This window comes from Scatophagus argus, chromosome 10, assembly GCF_020382885.2.
Source record: "Scatophagus argus isolate fScaArg1 chromosome 10, fScaArg1.pri, whole genome shotgun sequence".
Taxonomy (NCBI): domain Eukaryota; kingdom Metazoa; phylum Chordata; class Actinopteri; family Scatophagidae; genus Scatophagus; species Scatophagus argus.
This window is the reverse complement of record NC_058502.1, coordinates 8,112,418-8,128,430: the sequence shown is the minus strand read 5'-3', so window position 1 is coordinate 8,128,430 and position 16,013 is coordinate 8,112,418. Positions and strand designations below refer to the sequence as shown.

Below are 16,013 nucleotides of genomic sequence, written 5' to 3'. Positions count from 1 at the left end.
TCGTTGTGTCCGTGTGCATAACTTGTTCATCATTATCTAACATGGTTCCTAGTTAGAGACCAGAGACTAACATAAAGGAAAAATACGCGATTGAAAGCAAACTCCTGAAATTCGACTTCACGGTTTTGTCAAAACTCTGGGAATGTTTTGTTGGCCCGCGGATTTAGCTCACACATGGGTAGCTAACTGTTTGCGTCTCATCATTTGGTAGTTTAAAAACAAGGGATTTAACATTTTGAAGCTTTAATTGTCATCATGTTAAAATCTAAAACATTCGTTAAGAAGACTCGGTCGGGTGGAGTGATGAAGATAGTGCGGGAGCATTATCTGAGAGATGATATTTGGTGCGGAAGCGAAGGCTGCACTGAATGCAAACAGGAGTCCACGGTGCTGCAAAGGGACGCGTGTATTGAGAGCAACCTGTGCTCTTCTCCACATTATCTAATTCTTGACACGAATGTGGTGCTTCATCAGGTAATTACAAAAAAAACTCCCCCACTTCCCCTGGATGACCAACCAGCCTGTTCTAATGATGTTCAGACCTCTTGATCTCTTGTAGTCCCAGTTTGTGTCTCTCATGTATTTTGACAATTCAGCATAGGATATTATTTGGTAAACTTATTCCGTCTATAACTTAGTGATATTTTTTGTGAATGAATTGCGTATTACATTGCTAATATATTACTATTCACACAGCTCTGAATTCTGCTTTGTGTGATATTAGTCTGAAAACCTACTGCAGTAGAGCTTTAATATACATTTATTTAGGTGACTCCAGGCAATTCTAATAACTAATTTTTTTAAATGTACATCATATATGCCTTGCTCCTGATCTTGAACATCTTTGATTTTCTTCAACATTGTGTTTACGATTTCTGTGTCTTGCAGATTGACGTGTTGGAAGATCCTGTGATTCGTAATGTGATTATCCTTCAGACTGTGCTGCAGGAGGTTCGCCACCGCAGCGCACCAATCTATAAACGCCTGAAGGACATCATACATGAGAAAGAGAAACATTTCTACACCTTTACCAACGAGCACCACAGGTACAAAGATAGCACTGTCTTTTCTATTGCATCACAGCATCTTAACTACATGATAGTAATATGTCAAAAATCCAGTAGTCAGTTACACATGAAGTTACTACTCACATTCCCTTTCACATTCACCCTTATGACGTCTGTTCCTCCAGAGAGACATTCATTGAACGAGAACCAGGGGAGAGCACCAATGACCGTAATGACCGCGCAGTCCGTGTGGCAACAAAATGGTACAGCCAGCACCTGAAGACGTCCAAGTCCGACCCGGATGGGCTCACGGTGGTCCTTCTCACCAATGATCACGCGGGCAAGCAGAAGGCAGAGGAGAGCGGCCTGCTGGTGTACAAATGTAAGTGGTTTTTCTTCAAAGAAGGAAAATATCTTGGGGCACAGTAGCCATTTGAGCTTAAAAAGCTCTGCATATTGAGAACACAAAACCTGATTTGACTGCTATTCATTTTCAGTAAGCTGAAGTTTCATTTTAAGTGGCTTCTTGTGTACTTCCCACTTTGTCACAAACATTTATTCACTTACGTTCCAGGTGAAGAGTATATCAAGAGTCTGATCGCAAACCCTGAGCTCCTAGATCGTCTGGCTTTGTCCTGTGATGACAAGGTAAACACTTGCATAATTTTGTACTATTTACATATAGATATATTTACACCTCTTGTTTATTGCCCCTTTTTTGCCCAGGCTGTATGGGACATCGCTCTCTCTCTCTTCTCCTTCCAATGAAATCTTTTTCTTTCCTCCCACAGAATGAGATGACTGGCAGTAAGGTGTTATTCCCAGAGCACCTCCCTCTTTCCAAGATCCAAGCAGGAATTAAGAGCGGGTCCTTTCTGCAGGGCACCTTTAGGGCCAGCAGGGACAACTATCTGGAGGCTACAGTCTTTGTCCAGGGAGAGGGTGAAGACGGCTCAGAAGTGAGTGTGTGTGTTTACATTTGTTTGTGAGATGTTGTAGGGTATCAACAGTTATGTAATCTTAGGATCTCCCAGAGTTCATCTGGGTTTGGGTGAGATTCTGTCTTGTTGTTCTGTGATGTAAGTTTCAAGTTAGAGGAATTGCTACAAGTTAACTGACTGTCATGTCACTGCTCTGTGCTGCCCCTTCATCCTGCTCCCAGATTCTCATCCAGGGTCTTCAGAACCTCAACAGAGCAGTGTATCAGGATGTGGTTGCTGTGCAGCTGTTGCCACGGGATCAGTGGGTGGCGCCCTCTTCAGTCGTGCTGCAGGATGAAGGCAAAGCAAAGGACGATGATGCTGAAGAAGAGGAGGAAGAGAAAGCAGTGAGTTTGGGTTTTGGGTTTTGATTCGACTGGCTTTGCCTCTGCTTACAGTAGGTGGAGGGTGGAGGGTGGATGCTGTTTCCCCTCTTAAACTCTCTAGGGTGTTTCTCTCTTGGCCCTTGAAGCTACAGTATCTTAACAATCTCTTTGTTCTTGTATGTCTGAGCAGCTGAAGATATCAGCAGCTGAAGCAGCCAGGAAGCCCACAGGGAAAGTAGTTGGAATCATTAAAAGGAACTGGAGGCCATTCTGTGGCATGCTCAATGTCTCTCAGATTAAAGAGGTAAGTCTAAACTGCTAAATCTATCATAAACTTTAATTTAGCTTGGTTTCAAAGTTTGAAGCTGTACTCAAAATCAGTATACATGAATTTATAAATCTCTCTGTAAGTTTACTGTAGAAACTATCTAGCACTTCCCTGTCTCTTACCTTTCTTCCCCCCTTTTTTCATTCAGTCAACTCGGCATCTTTTCACCCCAGCAGACCGCCGTATCCCTCGCATTCGCATCGAAACACGCCAGGCATCCATGCTAGCAGGCCAGAGGATCATGGTGGCCATCGATGGCTGGCCCAAACACTCCAGATACCCAAATGTGAGCTGGAACCCCTTCAGACTGTCCAGTCTTTCAATTTTAAATCTCCTACTATGAGTGGGTACACACTGCCACTTGCTCATGAGAACTGAAAATTGAGTTGTTTATATTTTCTACATTTATATGAAGCCACATGTTGCATGATGTTTAATAATATGCACAAAAACACCTGTCCAGGTAGTGAAATGATTTTTTTATTTCCCCACCTCTTTAATAGGGTCACTTTGTGCGCAGTCTGGGAAGTGCGGGGGATAAGGACACGGAGCAGGAGGTGCTGCTGCTGGAGCATGACGTCCCCCACCAGGCCTTCTCTCAGGCTGTCCTCAGTTTCCTTCCCAAGATGCCGTGGGCCATCACACCTGAGGTAATGATAACCTTTTCTGGAACGGTATACTATATACAGTTTTCTTGTTGTTTAGAAGTGGAATCACCCTGTGATGTGAAAACACATATGTACGGGTCGTGTGTATGATAATGTGTGTGTATGTGTGTGTGTGTGTGTGTGTGTGTGTGTGTCAAAGGACATGGTGAGGAGAGAGGACCTGAGGCATCTGACAGTGTGCAGCGTGGACCCTCCAGGATGTACAGACATAGATGACGCCCTGCACTGTAGAGAGCTGGACAATGGAAACCTTGAGGTACACACATTGTACTTAAAAATGACAAAGTAACAGTAATAAGTGATTTTGCGTCTGTATTTCATAGAGCGTTGTTTGTTTGCTGTAGGTGGGCGTCCACATCGCTGATGTCAGTCACTTCATCAGACCCGGCAATGCGTTGGACAAAGAGGCTGCCAACCGCGGCACCACTGTCTACTTGTGTGGCAAAGTAAGGAAACACACACACACACATGCTTCTGAGTGTTTTCGCATGATCAGAAGTTGAACATCATTACCAACATAAAATAAAATGTATCAATAAGACTCTAGAAGCCATTTGGAAACTTTTGTTTGCAGTGAAGGTTAACAGAAAACCTCTTTAAGATGACTGTTGAGACGACAGGTTTTCTTTTGCATGGTTTTCTTTTCCATATGTCCACCATAATGGGCCAGATTGCAGCTTAATTACAGTAATGTCTCTTTTCACTATTCCACTTGTCCTTTTGAATTCTTTCTGAGCATATACCATCTGAATGTGGCAACACATTTGGTGACACAATTGAAGGTTTATAAAATCCATTTATCAGGACTTTATCAGGAAGTCAGGACTATTTCTTCGGACGGGTATTTGGGTTCTTGTGTATTGATGTGACTAATGTGGTTTCCCTAAATACTAAATAGTTGAGACTGATTCACAAAAAGTTATTTTGAAAAACTTTTATGTTGTGTTTGATTTTGTTTCCACCAGAGGATAGATATGGTTCCCGAGCTGCTCAGCTCCAATCTTTGTTCCCTACGCTCCAATGTGGACCGGTGAGAACTAAAGACGTATACACACACTCGCACCAACACAATAATCAATATCATCAATGCTCATAGATTTTTTTGCCTTTCCAGCAGATATAAACTGAGAGCAGTTAAAATGTTTGTTTTTGTTTGTATGTTTTTTAATACCAGGCTGGCTTTCTCATGTATCTGGGAGATGAATCAGGAGGCAGAAATTTTAAAGACCCGGTTCACAAAAAGCGTCATTAACTCCGGGGTAAAGTACTAATACACAGTGTGGTATGACAGAAAATATAAGTGCACAAAATAATACTACTCACATCTTCTTTCATTTTCTGTTTCTAAAATACACATTTTTGAAATTCAGAATAGAAAGTCAAGATATTTTCAGGCATGATTTTTGTTTCCGTGTTTTCCCCTTCTGCCATTTGATCGGGTTCAGGCATCTTTGACTTATGCTGAGGCCCAGATGAGGATTGATGACACCACCAAGAGCGATGACATCACCACGAGCCTACGAGGTCTTAACAAACTGGCCAAAATCCTCAAGAGGAAGAGGATAGAAAAAGGGTGAGGACTGGGAGTTAGGAGTGACAGAAACAGAAAAACATATTAATGAAATGTAGGCTGTTGGCTTGAGTTTTGAGTTTTTATTGATCTGCTCAGTTGCCCTCAAAATCAGGAAAAACAAGTTAAACGACTGGAAAAAAAGTTTGGAGATTTGAAGCAAGAATCAAGAACCAAAATTTAGCTAATCATAATCGCTGTATATTGAAACTGGCTGTATTTAACGTTTGTTGCTTTTGATATCCTTCAGGGCGTTGACACTGTCATCCTTAGAGGTCCGTTTCCACATTGACAGCGAAACCCACGACCCCATTGACCTCCAGACCAAAGAACTCATGTAGGTAACATCAAACAGGAGAATTTACAGGATCCTTTCTGAAACATTTTTCTTATTTCTTGTGAATTTTTTCCAGTGTGCCTCCATGTGCTTTGTTTTGCACACGTGTAAATAAACCCATCTCTTGGTTGTCAGGGAGACAAACTCCATGGTAGAAGAGTTCATGTTGCTGGCCAATATCTCAGTTGCCCAGAAGATTTATGATGAGTTTCCAGACTGCGCTATGCTGAGGAAACATCCAGCACCTCCTCCATCTAACTACGACATCCTCCTCAAGGCTTCAAAATCCAAGGTGAGTGTGGACAGGCAGAAAAAATGCTTTTTGTTTTGAAGTTACATGCTTGTTATTTGAGCTAATAAAATTCATAGGAATTGTTATAAAAGGAGGATGTTGTCCATTGACTGGCAATAGCATCAGATATCTAAAATGTGAGCAGAATCACATTTAAACCTGATTCCAGACCCATAAATCATTGCCCCCATTGATCAGTGATTAAAGCAGCTATACCTACAGTTAAGGTGATTTTGTGCTTTTAACATTACGCTGCCAGAGGCAACTGTACAAGTACTACTGACTGGGAATCACTACAGTAGACTAATAAACTGTGTAATGATAACCTTGCTCATGATTCCTACTATTAATATATTACACCATCCTTTTCTTATCAGAATGTGGAGATTCACACAGATTCGGCCAAGGCGCTGGCTGACTCCCTTGACGTGGCCAAGTTGGATGGCTTCCCCTACTTCAACACGCTACTGCGCATCCTGGCAACCCGCTGCATGATGCAGGCTGTCTATTTTTGTTCTGGCATGGACAGCGATTTCCACCACTACGGCCTTGCTTCTCCCATTTATACACACTTCACATCACCCATTAGGAGGTATGAAAACAGATGTTCTTCACATGCTGGCTAAATATGTTTGGTCAGGCCTTCTTAACACACGTGTGCATGAATGACAAACGGCTAGACCAGTTCTTTTTAAACCTCTACCCTGTTCATCTGCTTCCTTACACAGGTACGCAGATATCATAGTACACCGCCTGCTGGCAGTGGCCATAGGAGCAGACTCCACCTACCCAGATTTGATGGACAAACATAAGCAGTCAGCCCTGTCCAACAACCTCAACTACAGACATAAAATGTCTCAGTACGCACAAAGGGCATCCGTGGCTTTCCACACACAGGTAATGGACACTCATATGGACTCATGATTTCATTTCTGAAAACTTGTTCGGGCCTTACACGTTTGAAGAAAAAAAAAACGCTGTCATGAACCATCATGATGGAAAATTTTAACTGAAATTAAGAATCCATTTCTCCCTTTCTAACCCCATGAATCTTTAGTTTTAGTAAAAATAGAATGAAACAGACTCCATATCGTATTGTATAATTCACCTCAGAATCACACTTTTAATAGACACAATCTCTTTCCAGTTGTTCTTCAAAAGTCGGGGCATACTTAACGAAGAGGGATTCATTCTGTTTGTGAGGAAGAACGCAATCATTGTACTCATCCCAAAGTTTGGCCTGGAGGGAACGGTTTTCTTTGACACCAAAGACAAGGTGGCCCCAAGCCTCGTTTTTGATGAAGAGGTACAAACACAAATTATTTCTATGGATAGTAAATCAACACTTATAGCCTTAAACCATCAGAGGACTGTCTTTAAAAGATCTCTCCTGTGTGTGTGCTTAGGGTCCCACTCTGAAGGTCGAGCACCACACCTTCTCCATATTTGACAAGGTGAAGGTCACCATCAGCCTAGACGACTCCAATATTCAGCACCAGAAGATCCGCATGGCTCTGATTGACCCTGTGGTAAGGACTGACTATACAAACGCGGGTGTAACTACCAAACAACCCAAGTGACTCGATTCTGGCTACCTTTTAAATCTTAAAGAAATTTTTCTTCTCCGTTTTGTGCTTCAGCAAACAGCTTGCAGGTTAGCTGTGATTGAGGAAAGTTAACATCTTGCTTTCAGTTAGTCCTAAGAGGAGAATTTGTTCCATTTACTCAATATTGCTAGCATTTCGCTTAATGCAAGTTATTTGTCTTTGTTTTAGATCCCCGGTGTGAGTGTTCCAGCCCCAGATGTCGAACCACAGGCCAAGAAACCAAAACTGGATCGCTGACACAGAAAGCAGCACCCTAATTCACCAGAAACCACCAGCTGATCTTCCAGATCTAGAAACCGTGAAAACCTATTTTAAACGTTTATCCATTTTAATATATGTGCAACAGTGAGAATACCCTGCTCCACCCTCACATGTACCACTCTGTTCAGGTTGTCGTTTTGTATTATGTGAAACACGTGTTGGTGCATGGATAAGGAAGTGGCTGCAAGTCATAAATGCAATGTAGCCTGTCAAGTAAGAGTGCAGGAGATCACTCAGTCATTAAAGTGTTTTTTTAGCCATTTGGTTTTGTGTGTTTTGTGGACTTTGTGGATGACTGTCCACCTGTAAAACTTGAAGTACTTGTATAGAAAATGTTTCATGACACTGACAGAAATAAGTTATTGTTGTTATTGCTACAGTCTTGTTTGGGGCTTGACCCAAAAAAAACTCACATCTTTCATTAAGTTGAATTGCTTAAACACTGTACAAACAGCCAACTCAAAAATAACCCTCTCCAGACAGAAAAAAAATATCAAGTTACTTTAATGTCACAATTCAGCCAATACGTTTAAGTATATGAAAAATAATAAAACAAGTGGCTCAATCAGCTTTGAATTCACTGGTGGCATTATTCAGTGTGTCTTATTCAGGAATAAATATTCTCCCAGTCCAAATAAGATCCACAGGTAACCTGAATGTGAACAATTCTTACTCATAATAAAAACAAAAGGTCTCATATTAAAATAAAAACAACATCATGATAAAATGGTTTTATATAAAACATAAATACAGTACAAATCTGGTGTTACCTGAAAGGACCAGGATCCATTAGGTTGATCATGTCAGCACCAAATAAAATCGAAATGATGGTATTAGCATCAATACAGCATTCAAGGAGCTTAACATTGTGCAAGTTTCATACAGAACAGATATTTTTTTCTTTACCCTTTTCGCACCACAGCTAGTCTCATTTCTAACCTGTGATCTAACACACTATGGTAGAGAATTTTCTTCTAGTCAGGCAAACTGAACTTGAAACCTTAAGATATCTAATAATCACCTGTGAAACCCCTTAGTTCTCTTCAAACTTCATTAAAAAATTCAATCCCCATCCACCCTAACAAAATTCATTCCACATAAATGCCTTAGTGTAAACGTTGTTGTATTTGATTGCAATAGTAATCATCTTCAGTTTCCACTGGAGGCGTCCCTTTAAATGCATCAATCAGACGACTCAGTGGTGAGGTTAAAATGTCTGGAAAACAAGAAAGTTTTAGGAAGATGAAAATGAAAGAAATAACTAAAACAAATCAATAAAACTTTGAAGCGTGTGCAATACTGTCAGCAAGACAATGTTAGTAAAGTATTTATATAAAGAGCTGATACTATATTAAAAAGACAAACATGTAAAGGGTTTAACAGCACCTTGACTTAAATGTGTCGATTGACTTCAAAGGCTTCTTCTGCCAGATTTGAACAGAAGGACTGCTGTGACAGTCTGAGTTCAGGCCATCTATGAGACTGGCGGTGCCTGCTGAGGTAGTACTGTACCCGCTGTCCACCTGAACACACACGAAAATCTGTTACAACTTTATATTTTGGCAAACTTTAAGAATAGGAAATGACCAAAGAGGAAGTCAAATAAGCAATAAGCAAAAAGACAAAAAGAACAAAGTAGCTCTCGCTTCCGCCTCACACCAACCTGCATGCTGGAATCGTAGCGTATGCTGCTTCCTTCTGTCAGAAGAGACACAAACATGTGAGAGCTTTCTGCTGCTGACACATTGCCCATATGGGAGCTAGTCAGCTGCCCCAAAGGCCCTCTCCCCTCCTCCTCCTCCTCCTCATCCTCCAACCTCCCTCCTTTCCCCGTCTCCTTGACCTCCTCCTCCATTTTCACAGCTTCCGTAGGATTCAGACTAACTCCCTCAGTGTCAGCGGGGTGAGAGTCACGGGCCATGGGTGAAGATGGATCGAGCTCCATAGGGGGGAGAGAAGAGGAGGAGGAGGAGCAGGGGAGTTGTTCCCTAGCCTCCTGGCTGTCTTGGAGCTTAGGGTTGAGAATTGGGGAAATGAGGGGAGGGGAGGCCCAGGGGCGAACCCTAAGCCGGGCCTTGGGCCTGGTGTTGTGCTGGGGCTCATTGTAGCAGTGGAGCTGATGTGGAGAGCAGCTACGAATGGGAGAGCAACCCTCGACAAATGGGCTCTCATTGCAGGAAGTGAGATCTACATCCAGAGGGACACCATGTGGAGTCAAACTGCTCAGCTGCTTCCTTTCAGCTACAAAAAGAACATAAATTGAGACTCAGATTAAAGAGAAACTTTAACGCAGTGTCTTTTAAAAAGAAAAAAAACAACTCTGCTTTATTTTACAAAACAAACTGTCTACCTGAGCCTATCGGTGTGCGTGCTGAATGTGCAACAATAGGAGAGACTGTGGGGGACATGAGGCCAGCAGGAGATGACCTATCAGGGAAGGGAGGACTGGTGATGCTGCCGAGGCTGCAGTCCCGGAAGCAGCCATTCTGGATGGGACTGGACGAGAATTGACCCTATAGTTAAGACAATGCAAACACAGTTTTGTTTAACAGTGTAAGTGTTCATATAAATTAAATAAGCAATTTGATCAAAATACAAAACAAAAACTATTTGTGAAAAATAACTTTAAAGGATTTAAAGGAGACAATTCACCCCATAATCAAAACACATGTTTTACTTCTTGACTGTAGTGCTATACATACATCTAGATTATTTTGGTATGAGTAGCCCAGTTTTGGAGATAGTAGCTGTAGAGATGTCTGCCCTCTCCTAAATATAATGGAACTGGATACTTTCTAGGAATCATGATCCAGAACTATTTTCTTCACGTATCACCGCCCAGAAACAAGTTTGTATCTACTCATGGACGAGGGGCTAGTTAATTAAGCTAACTGAGATCATACAAAGATATTGTGCTAAAACTGACATCCGTCAATACACTTCACTCACCGTAGAGGGAGTCTTGGCCAACACGCCACAGGACAAAGGGGACGAAAAGATAGACACTACGGTTTCAATCCCTCCAACAGGTCCATCTCCACAGTTTAGAGAAGGCCTCTCCTGCCTGGCATGGCTTCTCTCTGGGCTTGGTGGGCTGGAGCTGTCAGAGCCACTGTAACTGCCCTGACCATCGAGGAAGAGTTTTCGTCTTAAGGAGGAGGAACTGAGACTCTCCTGCACAGCATCACACGCTTCCTCGTGGCGGTAATAATCCCCTAAGTAGAAGAAAGAGACAAACAGTCATGGAGATTTGATGGGAGATAACTGACTCTGTTTGATTGCGCTGATATTTATTAAAGGCTCACCTAGTACTTTCTCCAAATCAAACGCCAAAGGTAATGAAAGAGTTGTCTGACAAGCAACTGTAAAACAAGAGATGAAAAACAAGTTAGTAGATCGTGAAGGGGACATAAGAGACTGAAGAAAGGCATTTCGATCAACTCAAACAGCACACCAACCTGAGTTTTTTTCAGGCTCCTCTGCAATCATGTCAGACATACAGCCTACTAGAGCAAAGACACAAAACAGTACTATGAAGACAGAAGCCTCAATACTGATAAAAAAACTATTAAAAATATAACTATGAAAGACTGAGGAGTTAAAAGGTATTTTATCAGGTGACCGTACTTTTCGTGATCTGAATGGCTTTACGGGTGTCTGCTGGTGCCCATGGGGAAGGCACAATGGTTCCTTTGGTAAAAAACTTTATCAAGAGACAGACAAATAACACAATTACAAAATTAATCTAAAAAAAAAAATAAAATACTCAGTGCACTGACATCTCTATCATTATCCAACATGACTAGAATCTCATACCTGCTCAATAGCGTTCTGACGCTTTTCCTCAATGTCAGAATCCGTCCTACATGTTAAGTGGAAAAAGGTTTGTCATTTAATATCAAAATACATCACTGTGGGCTTAGTTAAGTAAAGCACTTACATTTGGTTACAAATTCTGCGATGGCTGTTTCAGTGCATACCTTGTCTGGCTGAGGTAAAAAGACTGTCGCTGGATTTCCTCTGGGTCTATGTGTACTGGGAGAAGACTGGCCATTTCCTCAATAGACCAATCAAACTTGGGAGGAGTCTGTAGGAGAGACAGATGAGGAAGTAAGTAGAAGACTACATGTATCCTTCAGTAGAGAAGTACCTGTTCATATAATACAGATTTATTTATTTGTTTATTTTTGCGGTAACAGATGTGTGTCTGTGCATGTCACACAGATCTAACAGGTATGATAGGTATGTCCAAACTTACAGCTTTCCAAGGCTTGGACTTGAACACAGATGGGCTAGGCACCAGGGCTTCACGGAGGTGGTGGTAGTCATTGGGACTTTCAAAGGGATTTCTGATGGAAGGCCTGCCTGGAGTCTCAGGAGTTATCTGTACTTCAATGGGGTCCCCCATCTTAGCCAACAACAACAAATATTACAGTCAGCATAAAGGAAAATACCAGAAATCAAAGTTCCGGAGAGCAGTATTTCCACACACTATCAAGTTGTGCGATGAATCAGTGTTTTAGTTTGGTACGTTAGCTACAATATTTTCCCTGTTTCTATAGCGTTAACTAACCTTCGAGGGAATCAATTGGTGGAATTTGGTTACAGCGTTTCCTCCTGCCCTCTCGTTCTAAACGCATTACTTTCCCTAAAAAATGAAATGCACGTTTAATATGCGTTTTGTCGTTGGTACTTACAACTGTTTATAAGCCAGGACTTTGAACACACAAGTAAAATACAATCTTCATTGAAGAGTCAGCAAAGAATGAGCTCTCTCAGCAGCAACAGGCTTCAAACGTTTATTTCAATTTCGCCCACAAGGCCCGCTAGCCAATAGAAATGTTGCAGGAAATTCTTGTGAACCAATCAATGAAAAAAATGTTGTGTCGTCACTTCCTTCTCCAGTTTCATTAGCGGCAAGTCAGCTAGCTGCTAACGCATCTAGGAATTTAAAAATCGTTTCTTTCTGTTTTTCCAGACTCCATCTAAGATGAATACGAAACGTTTAAAATCCGGCTGAACTGCTGCAATAACTTATCTCTGTGTCGCAACAGTGACCTCGTCGGGTATTATTTGTAGCCACCTGCTAGCAAACGTTGGCTAACTATATTCATTCTATACCATTAACTGACTAAGGATGGCTAGTGCAGCAAATGCAAACCTAAATGCAGTCCGGGAGACAATGGACGGTAAATACATATGAAAAATGCTTCTAACTCAGTCCTTAACAGACTTGTTTGCTGACCCCTAGCTACGCCGTATTGCTAACAAATTGTATTAATTGTACCAGTCAAATTTTGTCTTGCCACAAGAACATTAAACTAACTTGGGTAACCCTTCATGTTCTTCCTCCAACAGTGTTGCTGGAGATTTCCAGGTTGCTAAACACTGGTTTGGACATGGAGTCTCTGTCCATATGTGTGAGGCTGTGTGAGCAGGGTATCAACCCAGAAGCCTTGTCTGCTGTCATCAAAGAACTTCGTAAAGCTTCTGAAACCCTCAAGGTACAGAAAAGGCTGCCAGAAAACTGGCACAATCATAATATTAAAGGCAGTGTTTTGGGGGGACTGGGCATTAATTGTTGTTTAAATCCCAGCCCTGTTGCGAACATTCGTAACTGCTGATCAGGCAGCTCATTGTTTGTAAGAAATGTCAGATCCTGAAGTGAAACTGAAATTGAATTTGCCTTTTCTATTGATCAGCTGGTCAGTTAATAGTTTCAGCAGTTATTCAGCTGTTTAGTTGATGTGCAAGACTGCAAAGTAATGCGTTGTCAAACCGAAAGTTAAGATACCTGAAGCTGCTTTCCACATCATGGCTTTTGTACTGTGAACTAGATATCATCTGAAATTAAAGATGTTTTTAGTGACATCTTATAGGTTAGGATAGATATAAATACACACTGAGATGAGAAAATCGTCAGAGATTCCTCCCTGGAGTATCTAAATGTATTAGGTTGTTGTGAGCAGTGTTTTGCATATCTGCTTTACAGTAATGATGGATCTTTATGGCCTTTTCGCAGATGTGTGATGACAGACAGACAACACACATTCTGTTGTGGTTATTGTTTCCATAAACAATTTTTTGAAGTTCCAAGAAACACAACCCAACATAGAAAGTCACATTCATTGTACTAATCTATCCATATCTCTCTCTCCTAACATGGTGTGTCATTGTTTAAGTTTTGCTCTGTTTGGACTGTCAGATTTGGCCACCTCTTTCGTGTCACCATATGTAAGATGTTTTGTATGAGTAAATGCACTAATGATCCATAGATTCATCTGCCAATTCATCGATCAGTTGATCAAAAAGAAAATTAGTTGAAGTTATTTGGCAAATCAGTTAATTGTTTAACTCATTTTTTTAAAAGGAAAAGTGTCAAAACATCTGCCTGCTCCAGCTTCTTTTTTTTGACTGTTGGTTGGTCAAAATAAATAATTTGTAGGTTAATCCATGATCAATATCTGCTTTAAGGCTAAACAAAATGAAAGATAATATTTGTAATGTGGGGCTCACATCTGCTGTGTGACTGAATCATGAAGGGAACAGTTCAATCACTATTGAAGCAACTGTTAATAGGAAAATTGCCTTGTGCACAGTTGTAGCCCACCCATGAAGCTGCTGTAATTTTATCATAATAAAAAACACTGTATAATGATTGCATAATTAATCCTGATGATGCATCACTGTTATACATTTATTTTCTCTTCCAGGCTTCTGAAAACTGCACTAACTGAATTTGCGGCCTGGAACTTGGATCATTCCCATCTCTGTATCTGCACCTACCATGGGCTCTCCAGCCAATCAGATTTGTCCTCTGCGTCTCCTAGGTGACTAACTGTTCCTGGTCTGTGCTTTGACTTGTGGCTGAGTTTCCGACTAGAGGAATCGACCTCAGTCTTCTTCCTAAACACAATTGTTCTCCTGACTTGAGGCCACGCTCGGCCATCCTGCCTCAAATCCTCAGCTGTCATTTGTAGTTCAGAATTCAGAGTGGTCTTACTATTGACTTCCTGCCTTACTTTAAGAGCCTACATTTGACTTTTGAACATCAGCTTGTGTTGTACTTCTCATTAGGAACTGTTTTTATGATGCTTTGAAATGTGTATAATGTGTTATGAATTGTTTTTTTGTTCTTAATCTTTTTGCCATTTCCATTGTCCATGTTGTGATCAATGATGGAAATAAGTCTAAATTAAAATGTTACAGTCAATGGCCACAAGGTGGTGTTGTGTCATTCTCATTCTAATCTGAGGTGTGGGTATTTTTTGGATGTTAAGTTCTAACTCTGCAAGTTTCTTATCTCATGAGTTTTTGTGATGTTTAAAAGAATTAAGATGCTGTGATTTTATCGGACAATTTCTTAAATAACATTTCACTATTTATTTACCATTAAATTGTTCTCTTTTTGTGTGTTGTCTTGATCCCATTGTAGAATGTAGCAAAGCATTTTCCCCCCAGTGACATCATTCTTACAGGCTGCAGATTTTGTAAAGGAAATGATCTTTCCTGTCATGCTAGGTGAAAGGGACAAGAATTGTGCCAGAACATTTCACAATAATCCAAACGCATACCATGCAGGGGTGTACATCCACGTGTACAAAAGAGAAGACCTTTAACAAGGGTCATTCTTTACAGCAGGATTTCCTGTTGAACTGGAATCTTAGCCACTTTATGATTGTGCTCCAGCCACGAAAAAGTATTTGAGATATATTGCGAACTTGACAAAAAAAAAATGTCTTGCATCAACCAGAAATGAAGCTCCTACATCATGTGTCTAACCACACAGAGCTTTGTGTTGTTTCTCCGCTGTCTGTTAAATAGCTCTATTCATCTTCGAGACGAGGGAAAATGCTGAGAGCACAGAACATTCCTCCACAGGCCGATATATAGGCTAGAGGCGACCTCTCATCTGCAAGGGCTTGGATCACTATCTTTAAACTGTGAGTGTGTGTATGTGTGTGAGCTTAGGTGTTAAAGCACCGCACTTGATGTCTACAAATGAGTAGCCCCCTAAGCCATCTGACAGTAACGCCTCACCCCTCACAGGCACACCGTGGAGGAAGACAGCAAGCGAGCGGGAGAGAGTGTGTGTGTGTAAGCATTTCTGTCTACTTGTGCTTTGTCTCGCCATCTTGACTGACGGGCCGCGAGTCTAAATCTCTGTACCGCCGCTTTGATCTCTTAACACAGTATCTCCTCTGTTCCCCAATATCAGCATCGTGTTAGCCAAGTATGAGAGGCATACAGATACGGCGCAGTGGCTCTCCTTGATAGCCCATCAGCCCAAACAAACCTCGGCCTCTGTGGGGGGTGAGATGTTGATGGAAGGAGACCCACATTGAGAATCCTTTTCTTTTTACAAAGGGAAGGAGTTATGCACAGCTTGACTGGCTACTGTTGGCGTGGGATTCAGGATGCATTGCTCTCTGTTTGATGTGTTTGAAGGGTTCCTCCTGATCTTAGCCAGCTACTTTGATCTCTGTAAAACAAAATATTCACAAATCCCACAGTCCTGACTGAGAGATTAGCGTCCATATATGCATAAACATCTAAGAGGTGTTCAACTAGGGCACTGGTCAGGTCACATGACTGTATAAACTCAAGAGGCTGGGGCAGGTCCTCGCATCAGAACTT

At 41.4% G+C, this 16,013-nt stretch overlaps 3 protein-coding genes across 5 annotated transcripts; 2 read left to right on the top strand and 1 right to left on the bottom strand.

The window, feature by feature from the left end:
- Positions 1 to 39: 39 nt before the first annotated feature.
- dis3 (DIS3 exosome endoribonuclease and 3'-5' exoribonuclease) lies at positions 40 to 7,944 on the top strand. Its single transcript, XM_046401496.1, has 21 exons — positions 40 to 474; positions 889 to 1,046; positions 1,193 to 1,389; positions 1,582 to 1,655; positions 1,799 to 1,966; positions 2,170 to 2,334; positions 2,504 to 2,617; positions 2,790 to 2,927; positions 3,145 to 3,291; positions 3,449 to 3,565; positions 3,654 to 3,755; positions 4,275 to 4,339; positions 4,484 to 4,568; positions 4,755 to 4,882; positions 5,130 to 5,216; positions 5,352 to 5,508; positions 5,886 to 6,100; positions 6,237 to 6,405; positions 6,656 to 6,814; positions 6,915 to 7,037; positions 7,284 to 7,944. Exons 1-21 carry the CDS (start codon positions 256 to 258, stop codon positions 7,350 to 7,352), a joined length of 2,856 nt encoding a protein of 951 aa, XP_046257452.1. The 5' UTR covers positions 40 to 255; the 3' UTR covers positions 7,353 to 7,944.
- Positions 7,854 to 12,221, bottom strand: bora (bora aurora kinase A activator). 3 transcript variants are annotated; one of them, XM_046401500.1, is made up of 13 exons: positions 12,105 to 12,177; positions 11,950 to 12,024; positions 11,635 to 11,784; positions 11,357 to 11,463; positions 11,193 to 11,238; positions 11,004 to 11,079; positions 10,835 to 10,882; positions 10,682 to 10,738; positions 10,326 to 10,591; positions 9,727 to 9,889; positions 9,040 to 9,617; positions 8,763 to 8,899; positions 7,854 to 8,592 (listed from the first exon to the last, which is right to left on the bottom strand). In XM_046401500.1, exons 3-13 carry the CDS (start codon positions 11,782 to 11,784, stop codon positions 8,559 to 8,561), a joined length of 1,662 nt encoding a protein of 553 aa, XP_046257456.1. In that variant the 5' UTR covers positions 11,950 to 12,024; positions 12,105 to 12,177; the 3' UTR covers positions 7,854 to 8,558. The 3 variants fall into 3 exon arrangements, with proteins under 3 accessions (XP_046257456.1, XP_046257455.1, XP_046257457.1); XM_046401499.1 differs by lacking the exon at positions 11,950 to 12,024 and having other exon boundaries at positions 12,074 to 12,221; XM_046401501.1 differs by lacking the exon at positions 11,950 to 12,024 and having other exon boundaries at positions 10,835 to 10,879; positions 12,074 to 12,221.
- Positions 12,222 to 12,258: 37 nt separating this feature from the next.
- On the top strand, positions 12,259 to 14,598 carry mzt1 (mitotic spindle organizing protein 1). The gene is made up of 3 exons (XM_046401502.1): positions 12,259 to 12,565; positions 12,735 to 12,880; positions 14,090 to 14,598. Exons 1-3 carry the CDS (start codon positions 12,514 to 12,516, stop codon positions 14,111 to 14,113), a joined length of 222 nt encoding a protein of 73 aa, XP_046257458.1. The 5' UTR covers positions 12,259 to 12,513; the 3' UTR covers positions 14,114 to 14,598.
- The last annotated feature ends 1,415 nt before the right edge of the window (positions 14,599 to 16,013 follow it).

What these genes read in the sequence shown, in the direction of transcription:
- dis3 (XM_046401496.1), top strand. Translation starts at nt 256, where the DNA reads ATGTTAAAATCTAAAACATTCGTTAAGAAGACTCGGTCGGGTGGAGTG. An exon ending in CTGTCTACTTGTGTGGCAAA is followed by an intron (nt 3,756 to 4,274) that starts GTAAGGAAACAC and finishes TGTTTCCACCAG; the next exon opens with AGGATAGATATGGTTCCCGA. An exon ending in CTCCAGACCAAAGAACTCAT is followed by an intron (nt 5,217 to 5,351) that starts GTAGGTAACATC and finishes CTTGGTTGTCAG; the next exon opens with GGAGACAAACTCCATGGTAG.
- bora (XM_046401499.1), bottom strand. Translation starts at nt 11,784, where the DNA reads ATGGGGGACCCCATTGAAGTACAGATAACTCCTGAGACTCCAGGCAGG. An exon ending in TTTTACCTCAGCCAGACAAG is followed by an intron (nt 11,239 to 11,356) that starts GTATGCACTGAA and finishes CTTAACATGTAG; the next exon opens with GACGGATTCTGACATTGAGG. An exon ending in ATCGACACATTTAAGTCAAG is followed by an intron (nt 8,593 to 8,762) that starts GTGCTGTTAAAC and finishes CTTGTTTTCCAG; the next exon opens with ACATTTTAACCTCACCACTG.
- mzt1 (XM_046401502.1), top strand. Translation starts at nt 12,514, where the DNA reads ATGGCTAGTGCAGCAAATGCAAACCTAAATGCAGTCCGGGAGACAATG. An exon ending in AGTCCGGGAGACAATGGACG is followed by an intron (nt 12,566 to 12,734) that starts GTAAATACATAT and finishes TTCCTCCAACAG; the next exon opens with TGTTGCTGGAGATTTCCAGG. An exon ending in AAGCTTCTGAAACCCTCAAG is followed by an intron (nt 12,881 to 14,089) that starts GTACAGAAAAGG and finishes TTTCTCTTCCAG; the next exon opens with GCTTCTGAAAACTGCACTAA.